Genomic DNA, 23,196 nt, shown 5'->3' on the forward strand with positions numbered 1-23,196 from the left:
AGATTGCAGTAAAAGTGTTAGTGATGTTACATGTACCAATTGGTATACTAATTAGTGTACCAATATGCTTGGATATTATCACTTCAAAACTATGAACCCACCTATTTTACAAATTATAAAGATTTAAAATCTCTAAAATTATGTTATATTATCCGTGTATATATTAATTGGCTGCATATAACTTTATTGTAAAAGTGCAAGATACTAATTGTCATTGGTTTTCTTTCTTAGGGCATGAGCCCAAAACTAACTAACAATGGATAATTTTTTTGGGAGGGTACAAGAGAGGGCCTAGGCCCAGAACTAACAACGATGTTGACTGCTTTCAAAATCTTTATGTTAGGGGTTGAAAGTTGATTGCACAAGTCCTTATTGGAGATATCAGGTATATATTATAAATTTACAGTACAAAAAGGGAGGCCTATTAGCTCAGCTGGTTAGAGCGTCGTGCTAATAACGCGAAGGTCGCAGGTTCGAGACCTGCATGGGCCACAAATTATGGCAATTTTTTATTTTATTTTGGATTCATAATTCTTATTAAAAAAAAGTTAAGTTATTTTTAAAACTCATAACTAAACACTTAATTTATTTTTTTTTTAATTTCATTCTTTAAAATTATTTTTTATTTTTTTGGGAAAATATTTTATTTTATTTATTTTTTCAAAAAAAAAATATAAATAATTTTTAAAGTAATGGCAAAATAATTTGTTATGATTTAGATATATATGGGCGATTTAAATTTTTTTAAAATTAAAAAAAATTAACTATTTTAAAAAATAAATAAATATTAAAAAAATTAAAAAATATTTAAAATAAAAAAGAAAATATCTAAAATAAAAATTATATATTTAAAATAAAAAAATAATTTTTTGTGAAAATTTAAATATTTAAAATATTTTAAAAAATATAGCGTACAAATGAAGTAAATACAACGCACATTAAAAAAAATAAATAAATATTTATAATAAAAACATTTAACCTAAAATAATAAAATAAAGAAAATTTTTAAATATTTAAAAAAAAAACTCAAAACAATTTGAAAATACAATTCAAAACTATTTTTAAAACTCATAACCAAATAAATTTTCTCTTTTCAAAACTTATTTCCAAAATTTATCTTTCAAAAAACAACTCCACACTCAAATTATGATTCTAAAACTAAACTTAATGGAATGCATATTTTTTGTTTTCTTCTAATTTTATTTTGGTTTTGGTGAATTTTTAAAAATATTTTAAGCAAATTTTTTACTTTTTAAATGCAGTCAACCTAAATATACTTAAAAATTAAAATATTTGTAAAGAAGTATTTTAAAAAATTAATAAATATACAAGAATACGAAAATGTATTAAATTTTCGTATTCTTTTTTGTATTTTTAGTATTCATTAAAATTTTTCAAAAAATTCATAATTATTATTATTCTTTTTAATTATATTTATTTTAAGTGTGTCTAAAAAGAAAAAAAAAATTGCTTAAAATATTAAAAAAATACTAAAAATAAAAAAACACAAAAATAAAAAACTTAATTTTCAAAAAATTGGAACAAACAAGGTTTTGCCACCAATAGATAGATATAGATTTGTATTGAAAGATATATATTGTATTTTTTGCCAGCACTACTAAGCCCCTCAATAGATACATTTGTTTTGAATATTTCCAATTTGAGAGTAGTATTAGGAAATAAAATCAAAGGTAATTTGCATTATTATTCTTTGTTTAATTGAATTGTCATGTTAGTTTCCACAGTTTTATTTTGAATTTTATACTTTCAATTTTGTTGTAATGTTTTCCCTCTACTATGTTCTATGAAAATTTTGAATGAAAAAATTAGAAAATTTATTTAAAAAAATCTAGAGTTTGACCATTGTGATAAAATAAATTCTGATTTTTTAATTTTGTCAATTTAAACCCAATTTTTTTTTGTTTGCTTTCAATTTAAACTATTTGTCTATTTTCGTTAAGTAAAAATTGACTAAAAAAATAGCATTTTAGCTATTAAGCTCAATGAAAATGATATTTTAGACATTTTATATACATTTACATTGAGTTTAATGATTTAGTCAATTTTACTTAACGAAAATAGTTATTTAGTTTATATTGAAAACAAATCAAAACATTAAGGTTTAAATTGACAAGATTAAAAATTTAAGGTTTACTTTGCTACAAATGTCAAATCCTGAGAATTTTTTATTTATTTATAATTTTCTCAAAAAATAATGGGCAAAACTATATTTGTTTTTTTTTTTTTTTTTGGGGGGGGGGGGTTGAAGTTGTAATTCAAAACAAAGTATAGTATAGTTGGTCTCTATATTTGTTTTTGAATTCTACTTTTGTTTTGTACGTGATATTTTTTTCGTACAAAATTCTAATTAATAAGTGACGGAAAGACTATATTTCAACAAAATTAAAAATATAAGGTTTAAATTAAAATTAAAATCAAATTTCACTTAAATTAAAAGAACTAATAGTGTAATTTATCTACAATCAGAGAGGTCACTTTGAAAATGTTGACTTATTTTTCTTACGAAGGAAAATATCATAAATGCGAACGTGCCAGTAAGGATTGAAAAATCCTTACAGATTAAATTCAAGTAAATTATCAAGAGATTGCGTTGATGGTTCTTTTGCCTCAACAAAGAGGACTTCAAAATTGCTAAGTGTAGAGAAAATAAAAATTAAAAGAAGGAGGGAGACGGAGAAAGATGATTGTGTGAACAATCAAAGTAATAATTACTTACTTTTACTTCTATACTTCGAAAAGGAAGTGTATAAAATGTTTTGAAAAGGAAATGTTGAACATAAAATGCGTCGAAATATAAATCTATGTTAAACTACTCCTAAGATAAGAAAAATGTCAAGAAACATTGAAATCAATTGTCTTTGATTTTAGTTATGGATCTTTTACAATGTAGCCATGAATGACTATTTATAAGCAAAAATTTGTAGGAAAAAACTACCTAATAACCACCTAAAACTACTCACGCTTCCATCTTCATTCACACAATGCCACATATCTCTCCATGTCTTCATAACTTTCTTTAACCTTTAATTCATGCTCCATATTCTCCACTTTGTCCTCCATGTTCTTCCACATTATGCTCCATGATCCTCCACATTCTCCATCATTTTTTCACATATGTTTAATGATTTATAACTTCTCATAACTTCCAAATGAGTAAGAGAATACCACGTGTCCTGCAATTATATAAATAATAAAAATTATAGATTTATGGTGCCAACACATTCTTAATTTGATATCAAACTGATGACAACGTTGGAACAGGATTTTGATCAATTTTTCATCAAATTTAAGTTTGATAAAAAAAAAACGTGAAACGTTGGAGATAGTCTAAGTTACTTAGCTCAAATAATGAAATGAAGCCTCAAAGCAACTCAAGCTTTAGCTGAAGGAATGTGCTTAGAGGGTGACAAGGCCGCAGCTGTAGCCTACTCAACACAACTGTATGCAAGTGTGTGGCACATGTAAATAGTTAAAGGAGAGTGATCTATATAAAAATACAAGTGAGAGAGATGTAGGGATTGATTAGTTACAACCAATTAGAGTTTGTTATAACAAACTCTAAGCAATTTGTATAAATACATGTAACAGAGATGCATCATTGATTGAGACTGAGAGATGGGAATATAATGGTTTTTTGGTTGCCTCTTGCCTTCATGTGATCCACCTTGATTTGGTCTTTAAGCCACTCCCGATATCGAGTGAGGGAGACACTGTTATGGGGATTGAGGTTTTGTGATCAGCCAAGAAAAGGACTGGGGGATGTGGTGTTTGACTTCATGGTGGGATTGGCTCTAACTGTGATTTTTACTGTAGAGAATTAAATCATTTTCTTGTTAGTTTGTCACTTAATTTTTACTCATTACTTAGAGGAAGTGTTCTGTCTTGATTTGTTGGTTAATTTTTGCCTCATTATATTCTGTATGCCATTGCCGGTGCAGTTTAATCTTTAAACTATTTGCAAATTACTTTTTAAAGGCTCAACAGTCTAAGGGATTAATAAAAACAAGAAAAATATAGACTGTAATGATGGTTACTATCCTACATAATATCACTAAGTAATAAAAAATTAAAAAATATTAAGTGGATAAGACTTGTCTTCAATTAACCTGATTAAGTTGTGATCCCTACTGTAAATTGAAATTATTTATTAAATGGTGCTATGTTACGTGATATTATTGTTACATTCATTATTTACTCATAAAACAAGTTTCATATTAATGGTTAATAATTTTTTTTTTTTTAACTAGTGCTTACATTTGTCATCAATAAACAGCCACTTTCATTAAACCCCCCCTTCCCCCCCCCCCCCAAAAAAAAAAATAATACCAATCCGTGTGTTTGGTTGGAAGATTTGATGAAAGATAAGAAAGAATTGATAGAATTTGAATTTCAAGTTATATTTGGTTGAATTAGAAAAAAGAGAAAGCTGCTTAAGTGAACCTAAAAGATAAAAAGTGGAATTACATTTTACTCTCACTTTCTTTTTCCTTATGTTTTCTATTATAACCAAACAAAAATTGGAATTGTATTTTATTTTTTTTCTTCTATTTCTCTCAACTCTACCCAAACGAAAACAAAAAGTTGAATTTTTATTTTTTAAATAATTAATGGGATTTTAACTCAAATATTGCATCCTCCTCCTCTCATTTATACCCAAACTAAAAAAGAGTTGAATTTTTAATTTTTAAATAATTAATGAGATTTTAACTCAATATTCACTTTACAATAGTTCTTATATTATCTCCGGGTCCAAAGAGATTTGAAGAGCTTGTGAACGTCTCCTTCAAGCTTGTTTTGTGCCTTTAGATTAGACACAGCAGGGGTGCTGTGGCTTTCGGTGTGTCCCACCTCACTCATTTCAATGATTAAAGTTATTTATTTTGTAAGGCTTGCCAAGATAATTATTAATAAAAATAATTAATTTAATTCAATCATATTAATTTTAAAAATAAATAATTTATTTTCAAAAACACATTCACGACCTATATTTTTTCATTCACCATCATTTGACTATTAATGCTTGATTAATTTTAGTTTTTATATGAATAATCGTCTTAATAAGTCTTACACAAAATAATAAAACTAAATTAAAAATAATACCTATCAAGAGGAACAACAATCCCTACTGCAGGGTGATTTAGAAAGTTAGTTAAAAGTTAACTGGTAGCTTTTAACCCATTTTAAATTATATATATCCGTTCACCGTTTACATTTTTTTGACATAAAAAAACAAAAAAAAAAAAGTTAACTTTTAATTAATTTCTCAAAGCACTCCTGCCTATTCGGCACATCAGAGACCCTTATAGCAAGATGTGCAAAAACATAGAACATTATTCAATTCCCGACAGTTAGTTATTGCTGATTCCGAGATATCCAGATGGAAACTTCATAGATTTTGCAAAGTTTTTGATATTGGAGACCAAATGATTGAAAGTAAGAAGGCAACTAAGATCACATGGGAGAATTTAATGCAACAAAACATGAAAATCTAAACAGCTTCATGGCCCAGGTAGATTTTTCATGTCCTGAATCCTCAAATGTCTTTTGATATCTCAATTGATATATTATTTTGTTGCTTAACTACCCAACTTGATTATGACCATCATGTACATGAACTTGATTGGAGATACAATGGTTTGGAAACCTCATAATTAATGGCAACTTTAAATAGACTTTCCAATTACATGATTAAAGTGAATAATTTATTTTAGAATAATTTATTTTAGGACAAATTACAGTGGTAATTTTTATATTTCATCTCTTATATGTCATTTTGGCCTTTACACTTTTAATTGGCTCAATCTTGATTTTTAATTTTAAATTTGTGTCAATTTGATCCAACTGATAACGCCATCAAAAATTTTGATGAAAAAATTATTACTGAATTGATTGAGGTTAACTCTTAAATTATGCAAGTTTATAATTTTACTCATAAGAGGATGACATATGTCATTTATGTGCACATTTTTCATAAAAAAAAATGTTAACAATTGAGATAAAATCATAAATTCAAGTCAAAATTGGGCCAATTAAATTATGGGACCAAAATGACACATGAATCAAAATATAAAGACTATGGGTATAGTTTATCTTTTTATTTAGGAAAAATTACAAATATACCCTCTGAAATTTGTTTAAAATACGATTTGCTCTCGTGATTTTGAAAATTACATCACGCCCCTCCAAATTTTTGATTTCTTAACAAATAACTATTTTTATCAATAAATCATTAAGTCAATTAATAGCTTTTAATGATATTAGAAATTTATTTCAATTAATAATTCAGATAATTTTATTATTGTATAGGAAAGCAGTTAGAAATTTTATTTTTTAAGTTAATTTTGTTAAATAAAATTTTTTGATAAAGAAATATTTGTAATTTTTTAAACTATTAGAGACAATTCATATTTTAACCAAATCTCAAAAAATATATATATAATTTATCCTTTTACTTATGTAATATTATACAAACGTACAAATATTACAAATTATTCATACTCACATATGTAATTTTGGTTGCTAACGATGCAAACAAATTGTTTTTATTTATTTTTTAATGTTGACTTGTCAGAATAACTCATTTGATGAAAATTTTAATACGTTTTCATCATAAAACTAAATTTTCTTTTTTACCTTTTGTTATGCCTTTGGTAGACCATTTCAAGTTACTTTTATGATATGAACTAATTATTAACGTCAATTAATAAATTATTTTAATAATATTTTAACTTTTTATAGAAAGATATATTAAAAAATAAAAAGAGTGATATGATAACTTATAATAACTTTTTAATTTTCTGACTAAAATATTTCCTTCCCAAACGAGGCCTCAGTGTGGGCTCTTAAAAGAATTACATATATGTGGTACACGTTATACACATTAATAATTAAATTTACAATTTTTTTATGAATTTGTAACAATTTTTTAATAGCACCATTGATTAATAATTTCTCTTAACAAATAACTAGGTTGATTGAATATATTTATAATTATATGATTGGATTATATGTGCCTAAAAAATAAATAATTTATTTTAAAAATAATTATAAACCGATCAAATGTTTTCCAATATCCTATCAATTTAATTTATTTACACAAATAATCTAATTAGCAAACCATGCAAATTAAAAAATTCGAAGGATAAAATGGGGACCCTAATCCATACTTTTATGCTTTTGTCAAACAGTTGGTAGTACATCCCATTCGGGAATTAATTATTTTAGTTAATTTAAATTTTTTTTTTTATAAAAAGATTTGTAGAAAAATAAAAAAAAAGTGATATTACAACTTATATAGTGACTTTTTAGTTAAAAAGAGAAAAAAAAACTTATAATGACTTTTTGAAGAAGTTCTTATCTCATCTACATCACAGCCTCTTCAGATATCATATACATCATAGCCTTCAGCATTTGTGTCTGTTCTAGATTCTCCATCACAGCTCTGTAAAGCTAGTGTTCCACTGCCATGCTATCAGGGCATTAGTTGTGACGGTTAGATAGTTTGTTATCAAGTTAGTTGTTAGTTTGTTAAGAGTTAGTTTAGATATTTTGATTACCAGTATATAACAAGGTGTAAGCTACAGTTTTCCTTTAATGAAAATGAGTTTTCAAGATTCTCAATATGGTATCAGAGCTGTAAGCTCTCGTGAGCAAGATCCTTAGTCTTTCAATGGCAGATGCTTCGTTACCTCCAAATCTCAGTTTACTAATTTCAAATTTCAATTCTCTCATCATAGTAAAGCTTGAGTCAAACAATTTTATCATATGAAAATCACAGATGACAAATGTGCTTCGAGCATCTGGATTTCTTGATCATGTAAATGGATCTCATCCATGTCCATCTTCAGAAATCATTGATGATTCTGGAAAAACTGTTCCAAATCCGAGTTATGCAAAATGGCAATTGATCGATGCACATCTGCTCACCTGTCTGACTGCAACTTTATCTTCATCCATTTATTCCTCTATTCTTCATCTGACTCAAAGTGATCAGGTATGACAATTCTTAGAGAAGCAATTTACTTCAGTCTCACGTTCTCATATTCATCAACTCAAAACCAAACTTCAAACACTCCATAAGAAGTCATCTTCAATGCAGGCATACCTGTCTCAAATTAAAGATATAGCTGCTCAGCTAGCTTTGGCTTCTGCAAAGGTTGATGATGAAGATTTGGTATTTCTAACCTTGAATGGTTTACCAGAGGAATATGATGCCTTCAAAACCTCTATTCGCACTCGATCTGAACCTGCCAAAATGGACTAGTTGTGTTCATTATTATGTTCTGAATCCATTCACATTGAACAAAAACTTAAACAGTCTACTGGCACAGATCTTCATGTTGCTTACTCTGCCTCACGAGGATCTTCCTCTTTCTCTCAAACTAGCTATGATTCTTCACATGCTTTCAATCGAGGTTTTCACTCTGCAAGAGGCAGAACTTCATATCGTGGTTCTAGAGGAGGTAGATATAATAACTTTAGAGGAGGCAGATTTAATAATAGGTATAATAATAGATCCAGAGGCATTTTTTCTTCTACCTCTGGCTGTCAGATTTGTGGAGGTCTAAGTCATAATGCTTTTGACTGTTGACATCGACTGGATCCTACTTTTCAACCTTTCACTAGCAGCACCTCTTCTCAGTCTTCTCTGCCAAAAACCTATACTGCTTCAGTACCACAGCCTTCTGCTGATCCTCTCATACCTCCTTGGTATGTTGACTCTGCTGCTACCAATCATCTGACAAATGACTTGGCTAATTTTCAACAATTTCAGCCTTATCAAGGTCAAGAGCAGGTTCAAATTGGTAATAGTTCTGCCTTGCAAATCAGTCATACTGGTAAAGGTATCTTGCCTACACCACATCATTCTTTTCAGCTCTCAAATCTTCTCCACGTTCCTGTCATTTCTTCAAATCTTTTATCTGTCCATCAACTTACCAAAGACCACAATTGTTTGGTTATTTTTGATGCTAACACTTTTGTCATTCAGGACAAATGCACGAACAAGATTCTGCATAGAGGTGTTAATATCAATGGTCTCTACCAGTTCATTCCATCATCTCAGCCATTCTCTTCTCCTCAAGTTTTTCAGTCTAGTACTACTGCTCCTGTGTCTACTAGCAGTCCAGCTCCTGTGTCTGAAATGCTTTGGCATCAAAGACTAGGCCATCCATCTTCTTTAAAGCTTCAACATATGGCTGGCTTCTTACCATATCAAAATAAAATGTTTTTGAATAAGGCCTTGTCTTGCCTTGATTGTAATGTGTCTAAATCTCATAGACTTCCTTTTACTTTGTCTAATGCTTCTGTCAATTGTCCTTTTACCTTAGTTCATAGTGATGTATGGGGGCCTTTTACAGTAGATAATGCCCCATTTCGGTTCTATGTTTTGTTTATAGATGATTACAGTAGATTTACCTGGATGTATCCTTTGGCTTACAAGAGTGAGGTGTATGATAAATTGCTTATATTCAAAGCCTACGTTGACACTCAATTTCAGACTTCTCTTAAAATTCTTAGGACTGATTGTGGAACTGAATTTGTAAATAAAAAAGTTGATACGTTGTTGTCTTCTCATGGCATTGTTCATCAAAGTAGTTGTCTATATACTCAAGCTCAAAATGGCATAGCTGAACGTAAACACAGACATATTATTAAAACTGCTATCACCTTGCTTCATCACTCCTCAGTTCCAATCACTTTTTGGTTTGATGCCATTGCTACAGCTACATTTCTAATTAATAATGTCTTCTAGCATTTTACATCACAAGACTCCTTTTGAAATATTGTTTCATCTCATACCTGATTATTCTCTTTTTAAAGTGTTTGGCTGCCAATGCTTCCCTTGGTTAAAGCCTTATGCTCCTCACAAGCTAGCACTAAAATCTATCTCTTGTGTTTTTCTAGGCTATCATCCTACCATTAAAGGATATAGATGTCTTGAGCCTATTTTTGGAAAAATCTACATTTCTAGGCATGTCATTTTTAATGAAACCTGTTTTCCTTTTTCTCAAAAGCATGCCTCTGTTTCTGCTCCTTCATCTTCAGATTTATCTACTCTTACTTCATTTTTCTAGCCTTCTTCTTTTAGCACTGCCTCTATGAACACATCTGCGCCTTCAGCTCCTTCTCTATCTGTTCCATCAACTCCTTCTTCTGAGCCTTCTTCTTCTTTTCCTGTTCTTACTCCTCCATCCAGTGCTCAGCCTATTCCTATCTTTTCTATTACTATTGATTTACCTCCTCCTTCTCTTCCTTCTTCTTCTATTGGTAACACATATCCCATGATTACTAGGTCTAAACATAAACTTCCTCAGTGTTTTTCTGCTACTGTTTCTTTTCTTGATACTGAGCCTACTACTATTCAAGCTGCTCTTCAATCTCCAGTGTGGCTTCAAGCTATGCAGGAGGAATATCAAGCTCTTCAACAACAAGGCACTTGGGATCTTGTTGCCCTTCCTCCTCATAAGCTTGCCATTGGGTGCAAATGGATTTTTCGTATAAAAAGGGATTCCAATGGTACCATTGCCCGTTATAAAGCTAGATTGGTGGCCAAGGGGTTTTTGCAATAAGAAGGCATTGATTTCCATGAGACCTTTAGTCCAGTGGCAAAACAACCTATCATTAGAATTTTCTTAAGTGTTGTTCTTCAATCTCAATGGTCTATAAAACAACTTGATATTTCCAATGCATTTCTTCATGGTACTCCTCAAGAGGAAGTATATATGTTGCAGCCTCCAGGGTTTGAACAGTCTTCTTCTCATGTTTGCAAACTCAAGAAAGTAGAAAAGGTGGAGTACCAAGCCCTAGGGGCTTGCTTCTTCTCATGTTTGCAAACTCAAGAAGGCCTTGTATGGTCTCAAGCAAGCCCCTAGGGCTTGGTGCTCCACCTTTTCTGCTTTCTCAAAGATTCACAAACAGCCTGTCTGATGTCTCTCTTTTTATCAAAAAAACTGCTACTAGTCTCACTCTACTATTGGTGTATGTTGATGACATCTTACTAACTGGAAATGATGCTGCTTTTATTGCCCTGCTTCTTCAGCGCATGCACAAGGCATTTTCCATGAAAGAACTTGGTTCTTTATCTTATTTTCTGGGAATTTCTGTACAGTCTGATGAGCATGGTTACTTCTTATCCCAAGCCAAATATGTTGCTGCCTTATTGCATAAAGCTGGATTGGCAGACTGCAAGCTCTGTTCATCTCCTATGGTTGTTAAAACTGTGTGTTCTGCCACTGATTCCCTGCCATTTGCTCAGCCCTCACAATATCGCAGTTTAGTTGGTGGACTGCAATATTTGACTATCACCCGACCAGATATCTCCTATGCTATTAATCAAGCTTGTCAGTTTATGCATTGTCCCACCAATGCTCATTTTTAGGCTGTTAAAAGACTCCTTTGATATGTCAAAAGAACTCTGTATCATGGTCTCTCTTTCACACCAAGTCCTTGTGATCTTTTTGCCTTCTCAGACTCTAACTAGGCCAGTGATAGTCTTGATCACAAATCAACCTCTGGCTATTGTGTATATCTTGGTTCAAACTTGATTTCATGGTCAGCTAAGAAGCAAGCCACTGTTGCTAGATCATCTACTGAAGTTGAGTATAGAGCCTTAGCTCATGCCACAGCTGAGCTCACTTGGATTAAGCAATTACTTAAGGATTTCTGTGTTTCCTCATCTCATATTCCTGTCATCTGGTGTGACAGTTTATCTGCCATGGCCTTAGCATCCAATCCTGTTTTCCATTCTAGGTCCAAACATATAGAAATCGATTGCCATTTTATTCGGGAAAAAGTGGTTGCCAAGCAAATTGAACTTAAGTATATTCCTACTATGGATCAAGTGGCTGATATTTTCACTAAGCCTCTGTCTCCTTCCAAGTTTCATTATCTGCGTGACAAGCTATTAGTGTCTGCTTGCCTTATCAGCTTGAGGGGGGCTGAAGAAGTTCTTATCTCATCTACATCACAGCCTCTTCAGATATCATCTACATCACAGCCTTCAGCATTTGTGTCTGTTCTAGATTCTCCATCATAGCTCTGTAAAGCTAGTGTTCCGCTGCCATGCTATCAGGGAATTAGTTGTGGCGGTTAGATAGGTTGTTATCAAGTTAGTTGTTAGTTTGTTAAGTTTGTTAAGAGTTAGTTTAGATATTTTGATTACCAGTATATAACAAGGTATAAGCTACAATTTTCCTTTAATGAAAATCAGTTTTCAAGATTCTCAATACTTTTTGACTAAAACTTATATTTTTAAATTGAGAATTGTAGAGAGAGAGCTATAAGAATCACTACGCCATCAATATATAGAAAAAAATATTACAGAACATGAAAATTTTTATCAAAAATTACTATAAACGTGTGTATGTAGTGTAAATTTAAAATTGATAAGATGTGGGCTATATCCACAATCACTATAAATCATTGATTCTTTTTTATCGGAACGATTTTATGAATACATAACATTGCTGAAATGTAGAAATAAAGAATCAAGCATCTCCACCTTCTCACTATGTGCGTGGCTGTCTTTTTTTTCTCTCACACTAATGAAAGTTCAAAATATGCATTAATTTCTAAGCACCTTTAACCTTATAATCATGATGAATAAAAACATTTTTATAAATGGACATGAAGTTATACATGTTTATGTATATATATGGACTGGGCTTCTCTCTAATCTATAATCAGATTAGAGCGGTGCTGTTCGGTCCAATATGTTCACTTTTGGATCATATTTCGATGATTCAAGTCGTTCATATTTTATGATTCATCGAGTACATCATTCTTGTAAAAAATCAAGTCAATCAGACAACGACAATCAAGTTCGGATAAATTTTGTATGAAAAAAAATGAACACTGAGAAAATATACGATTCATACTGAACTTATCCGAATACGTGATTGCCGTTATCTGATCAACTTTATTATTTATAGAATAATGTACTCGATGAAATTTAAAATATGAACGATTCAGATTATTAAAACGAGACTCAAAAGTCAATCCATTGAGCTAAATAGCACCTCTCCAGAGAGAGAGAGAGAGAGAGAGAGAGAGAGAGAGAGAGAGAGAGAGAGAGAGAGAGAGAGAGAGAGAGAATATGGACATCACTTAAATGCAAAGTTTGCGTTAACACTCAGTTTGCATCTACAAGGATGACTTACATGTGGCCAACAGATGGTGCCAATGAGAGCTAGTTATATTTTTGTGATTTGTTTACCAATCTATTTTTCAACCTTGGCAATGATACAGAATCCAAAGCCTCCACACTCAGCATGCCATATCTTCAAGTAACAGTAGCTTGTAAGATTTATATACTACTTTCCCTATAATCATTATAAAATTTTTTGATTTTAGAGACTAAAATTTAGGGACAAAATTATTTTTTAGGTATTAAATTTTTTTGTTGTGAAAATTGTCATTATTATATTTTTAGCAACAAAAATTGGATATTAGTGATGAATTATTATCCTTTTAACACCAAATTTTCTGTCTTAAAAAATAAACCATTTTGAGACCAAATTATTTTTTTTCTAAAAGTCTATTTATTAGCGACATTTTCAAAATTTTGTTGCTAAAAGTCTTATTTTTTACTTTTCGAGACGATCTTTTAACGACTGTTCTCATGACGAAAAAAATTGATCTCTGAATATCTTTTGCAACAAAATTTTTACTTTTAAAGACCAAAATATTTAGTTTCTAAAACTTGTATATGTTGTAGTGAATAATAACAACAATAATGCTATATATTATTAACATAAATTTTCAAAATTTAAAATATGTAAATCAATTTCATTTCCGATGTGCATGAGATGTGGCCACACTAAACAAGAAGTTTAAATTTAACTTACCAAAAAAAAAAAAAAGAAAAAAAAAAGTGTCCTACTGTGAAAATGTAATTAATTATGCATGTGTATTCTTGCATGTGTATATATACATATCATAAACTAGATTACTTTCGTCCATGCACAAATTAGAACCAAGTTTAGCCCAAGTAATAATACCCTTTGGTTTAAATTTATGTAGATTATTAATTTATTAACATTAAAAAAAAGCAAAATATAAATAATTTTCAATACTTTAAAGAGAGTGACTACAGATAGAGAACGCTAGTTACATCATATGTTACCTAAAGAATAACATATGAAGTTATGAATCAATGCAAATTCTACAACAATTTAAAAATTAAATTTGAGTTGATCTAAATAAGTATATTTTTTGATTTTTTTTTATCAAAATATATGTAAAAAAAGTAAAGAAATGATGTGATAAAAAAAAGTGTATTTTGTATTACACCCCAAAAACTAATGATTGAAAAATCTTAAAGGGGTTGCCTAGTGGGCACAAGTTGGGGCTTGGTGGTATACTCCCTTGAAGTTACAAGTTCAATACTCACTAATTCTAATAAGTTCTTTGGGACCAACCTATACAAGGCGTTTGTTCTGAAGTCCCCGCAAGTGGGCTATCAGATTAGTTTTCTAGAATTAATTGGGGTGCGTGGAAAATGAACCAAACACTGGGTTTAAAAAAAGAGAGTAAATGATTGAGACTATTTATCACATTCTAATATTTAGTTGCAATTTTTATTGGCAGTGGCTTTGGTCTAGTTCAAAATCGGATTGGACCGTGCTGTTGGATCTGTGGGGGCCATTACGGGTCTCGTTTTGATAATCCGAACCGTCAATGTGTAGAACTCGTCGAGTACTATATGCCTGTAAAAAATCACGTTGATCGGATATCGATAGCTATGTGAACAAAACAGTTTTTTATCAACTATTAATTGTTTCACCGTCCATTTTTTTTATACAAAACTAATTTGATCACGTAGCTATTTATATCTGATAAACGTGATTTTTTACAGGCATGTAGTACCCGACGAGTTCTACACATTGAACGGTTCGGATTATCAAAATGAGCCCAAAAAATGGGTCCTATGAGCCGGACTGGACGGGTTCAGTCTTGATCTCAACTTGAGAGAAGCTGGACCCATTTTTATTATCTGGATTAAATTATAATAGACATTCTATCCTTGGAGTTTGTCTGATTGGGCAGATTATAGTAAAGAATTGATACTATTAATCACATGCTAATGTTTAGTTATAATTTTTGTTATCTAGTTATGTTATAATAAATATTTTATTTAACAAAATCGATGAATTTTTTGATTTTACAATAAAAAATGCAAAACAAACGTGGTCAAAAATGAATTATTTATTTTACTAATCCAACTGAATAACTAATCTTCCATTAATTTCATAAATTATTAATACTCTTTTTCTCAATTATGCTAATCAAATAAGGCTTTAATAAACAATATATATATAATCTACATCTATATATAGTTGTCCTTTGGGCAAAGAAATTTTTAATTGCCTTTTTTGAATTGAGTTTTTTTTTTTTTTTAACTTACGGTTAAAAAAATTGTTTGGGTTGACTTTTTTAATTTTTTTAATTTCTATAAAAAAATTATAATTTAGACGTAATATTTGATCTTAGTCCTCGTTTGGAAAGCGGTCGGTTTAGTCAAAAAATTAAAAAGTTATTAAAAAAGTCAAAAAGTCAACAACCTATATCAAAAAGTCAAAGATTTTATTTTCTCTATACTTTTTGCATATCCTTTCGTAAAAAATCAAAAAAATCATTGCAAATATATTAATTTTTTTTATGTCATATTTTAATAAAAAAACTAAAAAAATACTAAAAAAAACCGGTTCCCAAACGAGGTTTTAATAACTTTTTATAACCCCAATTGACTTTGCCAAAGGAAGCCATAATATATTTGATGAACACAGTTAAAAGAGGAAAGGAGACCACATTATACATGCAAGCATGTAGACATAATTTCCCACCATCAGAGACCACCAGCACTAGCATTCTTGACTCTGATGAGATTTCAATCTCTATCTCTCTCTCTTAGGGTAGGGACTTTCTTTGTTTTGCTTTGTGTACACTGGACACTCCGATCCGGAGGAGCTGATGAGAGAGAGAGAGAGAGAGAGAGAGAGAGAACATTGTACGGGGGCGAGGAGGAGGTTGGTGGTGGTAGGGACGTATTTGCTAACATATACATGACGACTGCTTTATCGTCATCACCACCATGCTCATGAGTGAGTGTGTAATATGTATGCCACACTCTTACGATAGATAGATAGAGAAAGACAGAGAGTGAGTAGAAAACAAACCCACGAAAGTTCACGTTTCGTTTGCGTACAAACCGGACCATTGAAAACAATTGTAAGTCAGACTTGATCCTCTCTATTCTCTATTATGAAATCTCTATTATGTGTTTGTAATCACAATTTTCATTATATATTTAATGATTATAAAATAAAAATAAGAATGTATTATTATTTTAAATTGAGTAATAGTACTAACTAAAAGAATTTATCTAAAAATATTAATGTGTGATTTAAATTCTATCACACATTTTATTCTTGACCCAAATATAAGACTGCAAGTCTGATCCTATGTTTGGAATTGATCTAAGGTTTTCTCTCCTCAAGAAAAGGATCTCTTCACTGTTTATTTCCATTCTAACAAACTCTCTCTCTCCCTCTGCCCACCAAACCAAATCAAACACCCACCAAAAAAAATTAAAAATTGGAGTCATCCTTCAACCACAAACATTAATTCTCACTCTCTAGTTTTTTCTCTCTCCTAAATGCTATATATTAAAAAAAAATATATTTAAAATTCATATTGTGTAGATGATACTCATTTTGGTTGTTTTTTTTTTTTTTTGATTAGCAAAGAAAAATTTCATTTAATAGCATGAAATTAAAGGTACAGAAAGATGACATGTATCGAGAGAGATTCGGAAATATAAAAATACCCCTACTGCTACTCGCAGCCAAACAACCAACCCTTAACCCTCTCGAATTTTTAAATAAAAAAGTTAAGAAGAACTTAATTAGAAAATTAAAATACATGAATCCCCACATAATCAACCTACCAAAACACCTAAATCAAACTATATGAACTAAACCAACCCCTAAGCCTCATTTTGGTTGTTAGTTACACATATACCAGACATTACAATTATAATTGTGAATACTTTTTCAAATATATTTTTTTGAGCAGATAACAATTCTTTCTTTCACGAGTTATGAAGATACAAGATCACACCCAAAGTATTTGGAACACTGATGAAATTCATAAAATAAGTCACACGCATGACGCCCAGATCTTGCGAAACCGATCTTTTTATCTCACGTCAACAGCCTATTCTGTGAAAGTCAACTGTGCACTTAGACTTTTTCTAATCACACACCAAATACACAAAACACACCCAAAAAAAGCACATACAAAAAGGAGGGGAAACAAAAGTGAGTGAGACAAAGCAAATTTAAAGAGACCTGTGTTCAAGGATATTCATATTGGTTCTTTGTCTCTTCACACTCCCTGAAGAAGACTCATCCCCATTTGTTTTCTCCATTACTGCTTTAAGTGCTTCTTCAATTGAACTTATAGAGTACTGATGTTGTTGTTGTTCGTCGCCAGACTCGCCGCCACTGTTGGAGTTTTCATCCCCGGTAATGAACAATACATTCCTTACTCGTCCGCCGAGTGTTGTGATCTCAGCTTTAAGTGTTCTCAGTCTCAGAGCTTTCAATGTCTTGATGAGATCAGGCAATAGATCAGACCTGTCCTCACAACACAGTGAAGCTTTGATCACAAACTGACCGTCGTCGTCTGATGATGCATCAACTGTTAACTCGTCAACCTCTGTTGGGACCGGACTTGTCTCGGCAATTACAGAAGTCTGGCGTTTGAGCTCTTTCACATGTTGTATTACTTCAGCTAGCAATGAAGCTTTGTCTGTCTGAATCACAAGCATTGACATGGCGTTACGTAGGGTCATGCTCTTAAATAACAGTATCAATATATATCATCAGTTAATATCAAATAGTATGAACTAATATATTAACGAATAACAGTATTAGAAGTTCAAAATTTTAAAATATGACGGATAATATGATACATAACAAGCAATATAAAACCAAAATAGGAGATAATTATAAAGAAAAGGGGGAGATGAATTTACATAAGGAATGAGATTCATAAAAAAAAAAATACGTTGGCTAGGAGAGAGAGAGTCAAACTAAGTCCATATGTATCATATCACTCAATATATATCGAAATTTTGAATTTTTAATATTGATATTCAATTATATATTTGTAAATATATTGTCTATAAATATATAATTGTATCACAAATATAAATACATGTATTAATTCTATTATGTAAAATTGTGACTATAAGTCAATCCTTAAATAACATATACATCATAATTTTTGATATGAAATTATAGTTAGTAGTATTTTATGAACAATTAAAACTTTGAAAACACGTTAAAGACAACTACATGGTAAAGTGGTTGGTGTTATGTGAAAAGAAGAGAAGGGTTTTAGAGAGTCGTTGTAGCTAGCTTGATCATTCAAACTAGAAAGTTGAGTTTTGATAATGGGTAGATAGGGTTTTGTAGGCATGGGGGGTGTGTATTTGTAGTAGTGAGTAGCGACTGACAAGAATGCTTGTTTGTCTGTCTTTATTTCTTTTCATTCTCTTCTGAGTTTGACTGCAATTCCGGCAAGAATTTTCTATGGAAGCTTTTCAGCTGTTCATGGTTTCTCTTTATCATATCAACCTAGCGACATTAATGCTTGTACCCTTCTCTCCTCCTCGGAACTACCACAAGTCTATAACATCAAACCAAACGAATACTTTTAACAAGTAATTAATCAAAAACAATAGAAAATGAATCGACACATCTTAAAAATGACACTGCATTTTGAGTTTGTTTGTGTCCCTCTTTCTAAATAAATTCTTGCTAGCATAGTCCACCAAAAAATATTTCTAGTATATGTAATCTACACCCCATGACCTATCTAAGTAGAATCTTAATAAAAATTTATAGAGATCTTTAAACCTAAAATCGCAAATAATACAAATCCAAAGGTATATGATGAATCAATCAAGTTTAGTTTAGTGGACCAAAATTCTTACATTCGATTAAGACACTGAGATACAAATTTTATCCTAGACAAGACTTTTTGTCTCTAAATTACCAAAAAAGTAATGCGATCAGAATATTAAAAACACTAAGATGCATAATAGTGCATGCCATAATGGGTGAGGATATAACTATGTCAAAAGGTTAAGAACTGAAACCTTTCACATGAGTTGTTTCTGATTTTGTAATTTTTTTTTTTAATAGCAAATAATATGACTTTTTTGGTTTTATTGTTTGAAAATGGTGATATATATATGGTTTTGACTTACTTTGGTTGTGCTTGGCAGTAAGCTGCGGAGCTTAGCAAGGTGGTTGTTGATTCTCTCTCTACGCCTCCTCTCAGCTTCACTATGGCTCTTAGAAGCAGCAAGAGCTTTAGCATCCATGATCTCTTGAGCAGTCATCTTACCTATTTCAGCTTGGAGCCCAAACGGGGCTGAACAGCCTGGCTGAACCACCGTACCAATCGTGTCCGATATGAGCCTGAGGTGGTGGTCCGATGATGATGAACCATCGTATGCAAATTGCAGACCCTGAGGTCTCCTGTTTACAAACAAACCTCCATATGGTGATGGCGGTGGAGGTGGGAAGAGAAATGGGTCGTGATCACGGGCCGAGTTCGAGGAGAAATGAACCGGGTTTAAGGAATGACCCGGTGGGAGAGAAGACCATGGTATGATTGGAGAGATTTCTTCTTGGTAGATCATCCCTGCTGACATACCTCCTATATATGAATCATTTGTGTTGTGTTGTTGTTGTTGTTGTTGTTGTTGCTGCATCTGATGATGGTGTTGAAGAAGTAATTGTTGCTGGTAGCTTTGTATGTTGTTTTGGATACTTTGAGAACATTCCCCTTGTTCTTCTTCCTTTTTCCCACACATCATCTCTCTCCTCTATCTCTTCCTCTCTCTCCCTCTCTCTATATATATTTATATCTGAAAGAATCTACAAAACAAGGTTGGATTTGAAGGGCTTTAGGGTTATTCCCTAATCATATAATCTTTCTTTCACATAAAGATGAAAAGGGTGTGAGAATATAAAGACAACCAACAACCAAGGATCAGGAAACTAAGGAAGAAACAGAAATGGAAGTAAAGACAGACCTTTGCTTTGATTTGTGATGAAGAGTATTGGCTATTTGGCCCCTTCTCTCTCTCTCTCTCAATTGATATACTTTGTGGGTTGATGATCTCTTTTATCATACCTTGAACATAGCTTTCTGTCTCTGTATTGCGCACTGTAGTGTTGTGGGTATCTTTTTATTTTGTTTTGTTTGGTTTTGGGACCTAATAGTCTGCCTGATCTCTCCCCACTAGTAATATATAGAGGTCTCTCTCTCTCCTATGCTCTGTGTGTGTAAGGGATAGTACTGTTAAGTCACCTTTCCTTTCTTCTTACGGCATTCTTTTTATTACTCTCTCACAATCCATTTGTGTAGCTTTCAAGGATCTTTTTACTGTATAAATTTAGAAAATAAGATAAATTATAAGTACGTTTTTGAGATCCGTTTAAAATAGAAATTATGTTCCGTAGTTCAGAGAATTACATTTGATCTTTTTGAAAATTTTAATTTTATAATAAATGATTTTTTTATTAATAAATTATTAAATTAATTAAAGTTTTTAATAATATTAAAAATATAATTTAATTAATAATTGAAGTAATTTTAATATTATATAAGAGAATAGTTATGAATTTTATTTTTTAATTAATTGTGTTAAATAAAAAATTCTAATGAAGGGGTATTTTTAATTTTTTAAACTATAATAAGTGATTTGTATTTTAAGTAAATCTCAGAAAATGTATTATAATTTATTTAAAAGAAATTGCTATACCTAGTTTAATTCTTTATTAATATGTTTCAAATTTTGTATTTAGTGTTTAAAATTATACTTGACACAATTACCAATTAATACATAATTTAAAATTAATTTCAAAATTTCAAAGTATTTATATTCAAGATAGAGGACCCATTTGGGACAAGTGGTTTTAGCTAAAAAAATTACTTAAAAAAAGTTAAAAAGTCAAAAAATATTAAAAAAAAAATTAAAAAAAAACATTTGCTTTTTAATTTTTGCACGTAAAAAATCATTCTAGAACACTTTAGTTTTTTCGGTTTATATTTTTGTTAAAAGTCAAAAAATCACTAATAAAACTATTTCCCACACAAACCCAGAATAACTTTTTTTATTTGTTACTTGTTAATGTTAAGAATATAATACAAATAATAAAATTATTTATATTTTTAACAATTTACATTTTTAAATGAGTTGGTACTCAATAATTTAATATGGTATTAAATCAAACAATGAATTTTGTATTTATATTTCACTATCTACTCCATAATTAAAATACTTGTATGTATTTGTTCTAAAAAAAAAAAATACTTGTATTATATCGGCTTACTTATGTAAGAGAAACAGGCCACCCATGAAGTAACATTTGGAGAATGAAAAATGCTTGATGACCGGAATTTGTGTGGGTCGAATGGCTCGAATGTGTTAAAACGACGTCGTTTTACATCTAAAACGGAATCGTTTTGGGTGTTTTGGGCCATTCGAGCCAAAAAAATTTGGACTACCTAGCATTGTTGTTGGAGAATATAATATAAATAAAAATGTTATTTATCTTGTTTTGCTTAAATTTTTGAATGAGTTTGTAACTAATAATTTTATAATTTTAAATAAATTGATAATTAACAATTTAATACTTTTGTATACAATACTCATATATGTTATATCAGAAAGCCTATAGTGTGCACCTTCTTAGATTTGTATACCATAGGTACCTTGTTATAAATTAGTGTAATGTCAATCACAAAATACGTAATTTCATCACAAATTAACGCAATAAAATGTCTAAAATTTTATTATTGATGTTATAAAAGTTTGTAACTTTATTACGACATTTTTTATTACGCTAATTTATGACGATGCTATGCATTTTATGATTAATATTATAATATTTTGTAATAAAATTATATCAATTTGAGATAGAATAGGGGTGCGTATCATAGACTTTTCCATGTTATATATATATATACATGAGAAACAAAAAAATCAATATATAATTAAATTGATTGCGAGTAGCTAGTGGGTTTCCTCCGGTCTTAGATCAGGCTGGAGGATACTGTTGGGTCTGTGGGGCCCACACGGGTTCCGTTTCGACAATCTAAACCGTTCAATATGTAGAGCAATGTTTTGAAAACCGGACCGGTGAGCGAACCGGAAAAGTGACCGGGTGGACGGGTCACCGGTTCAACCGTCGGGTCAAACCGGTCGAACCGTGACGTCATAATTAATATTATATAATTAAAAAATATAATTAAAAATTATAAATAAATAAAAATATATATAAATACTCAAATAAAAATAAAAATTGTTGTATAATATTTATTAATAATATTTAATAAAGTTATAATTGATAAAAAAAAGTCACTTGTTTTAAAGAAATTAAAATTTTCAAGCATTCCCTCCAAACAAATTGATTCAATGTTAGGTTTAATTTTGGAGGGAAATGAAATTTTCAACTCTCCCTCCCATCAATATGTTTCAAATAATTTGATTGAATCCCACATAGAATTTTGTAGGTTCTTTTTGAAATTTTTTCTCCTATAAATAGGAATAGACTTTCATAATCTTCTCCAACTTCCAATGAGACTCTTTCTTATGAGAGGAGACTCTTGAAGTAAGAATTTTTAGTCAAAATTTTAAAATATATTTATAATTAATATATATATATATATATATATATATAAATATAAATATATAAGAAAGAAAGAAAGAAAGAAAATAAAAAAAATCCCCGGTCTGACTCGCCGAGAACCGGTCCGGTACACCGGTTATCCCGGTTCAACCGCCGGTTCTGGCGGTTTTCAATTTCCAGGCCGGTACGTTGATCGGATATCGATAACTATCTCATTGGATTAATTTTTGGTCAACCGTTTATTTTTTCGCCGTCCATTTTTTTTTTATACAAAACTGATTTGATCTCATTGGATCAATTTTTGGTCAACCGTTTATTTTTTCACTGTCCATTTTTTTATACCAAACTGATTTGATCACGTAGCCATCGATATCCGATCAAAGTGATTTTTTACAGGTATATAGCATTCAACGAGTTCTACATATTAAAACGGTTTGAATTATCAAAATGAGATCCATGA

General features: G+C 30.7%; 1 protein-coding gene and 1 non-coding gene across 2 annotated transcripts; one reads left to right on the plus strand and one right to left on the minus strand.

Annotated features, from left to right (window-relative positions):
* The first annotated feature begins 418 nt into the window (after positions 1 to 418).
* TRNAI-AAU (transfer RNA isoleucine (anticodon AAU)) lies at positions 419 to 492 on the plus strand. Its single transcript has one exon. It is a non-coding gene; the product is annotated as a tRNA-Ile (tRNA).
* Positions 493 to 17,061: 16,569 nt separating this feature from the next.
* LOC114323744 (transcription factor bHLH30) lies at positions 17,062 to 20,327 on the minus strand. The gene is made up of 3 exons (XM_028271399.2): positions 20,135 to 20,327; positions 19,301 to 19,976; positions 17,062 to 17,839 (listed from the first exon to the last, which is right to left on the minus strand). The coding sequence occupies exons 2-3, from the start codon at positions 19,913 to 19,915 to the stop codon at positions 17,363 to 17,365; spliced, it is 1,092 nt and encodes a 363-aa protein (XP_028127200.2). The 5' UTR covers positions 19,916 to 19,976; positions 20,135 to 20,327; the 3' UTR covers positions 17,062 to 17,362.
* Between the last annotated feature and the right edge of the window lie 2,869 nt (positions 20,328 to 23,196).

The sequence above is a fragment of the Camellia sinensis genome, chromosome 10, assembly GCF_055761805.1.
Source record: "Camellia sinensis isolate YWXY chromosome 10, ASM5576180v1, whole genome shotgun sequence".
NCBI lineage: Eukaryota > Viridiplantae > Streptophyta > Magnoliopsida > Ericales > Theaceae > Camellia > Camellia sinensis.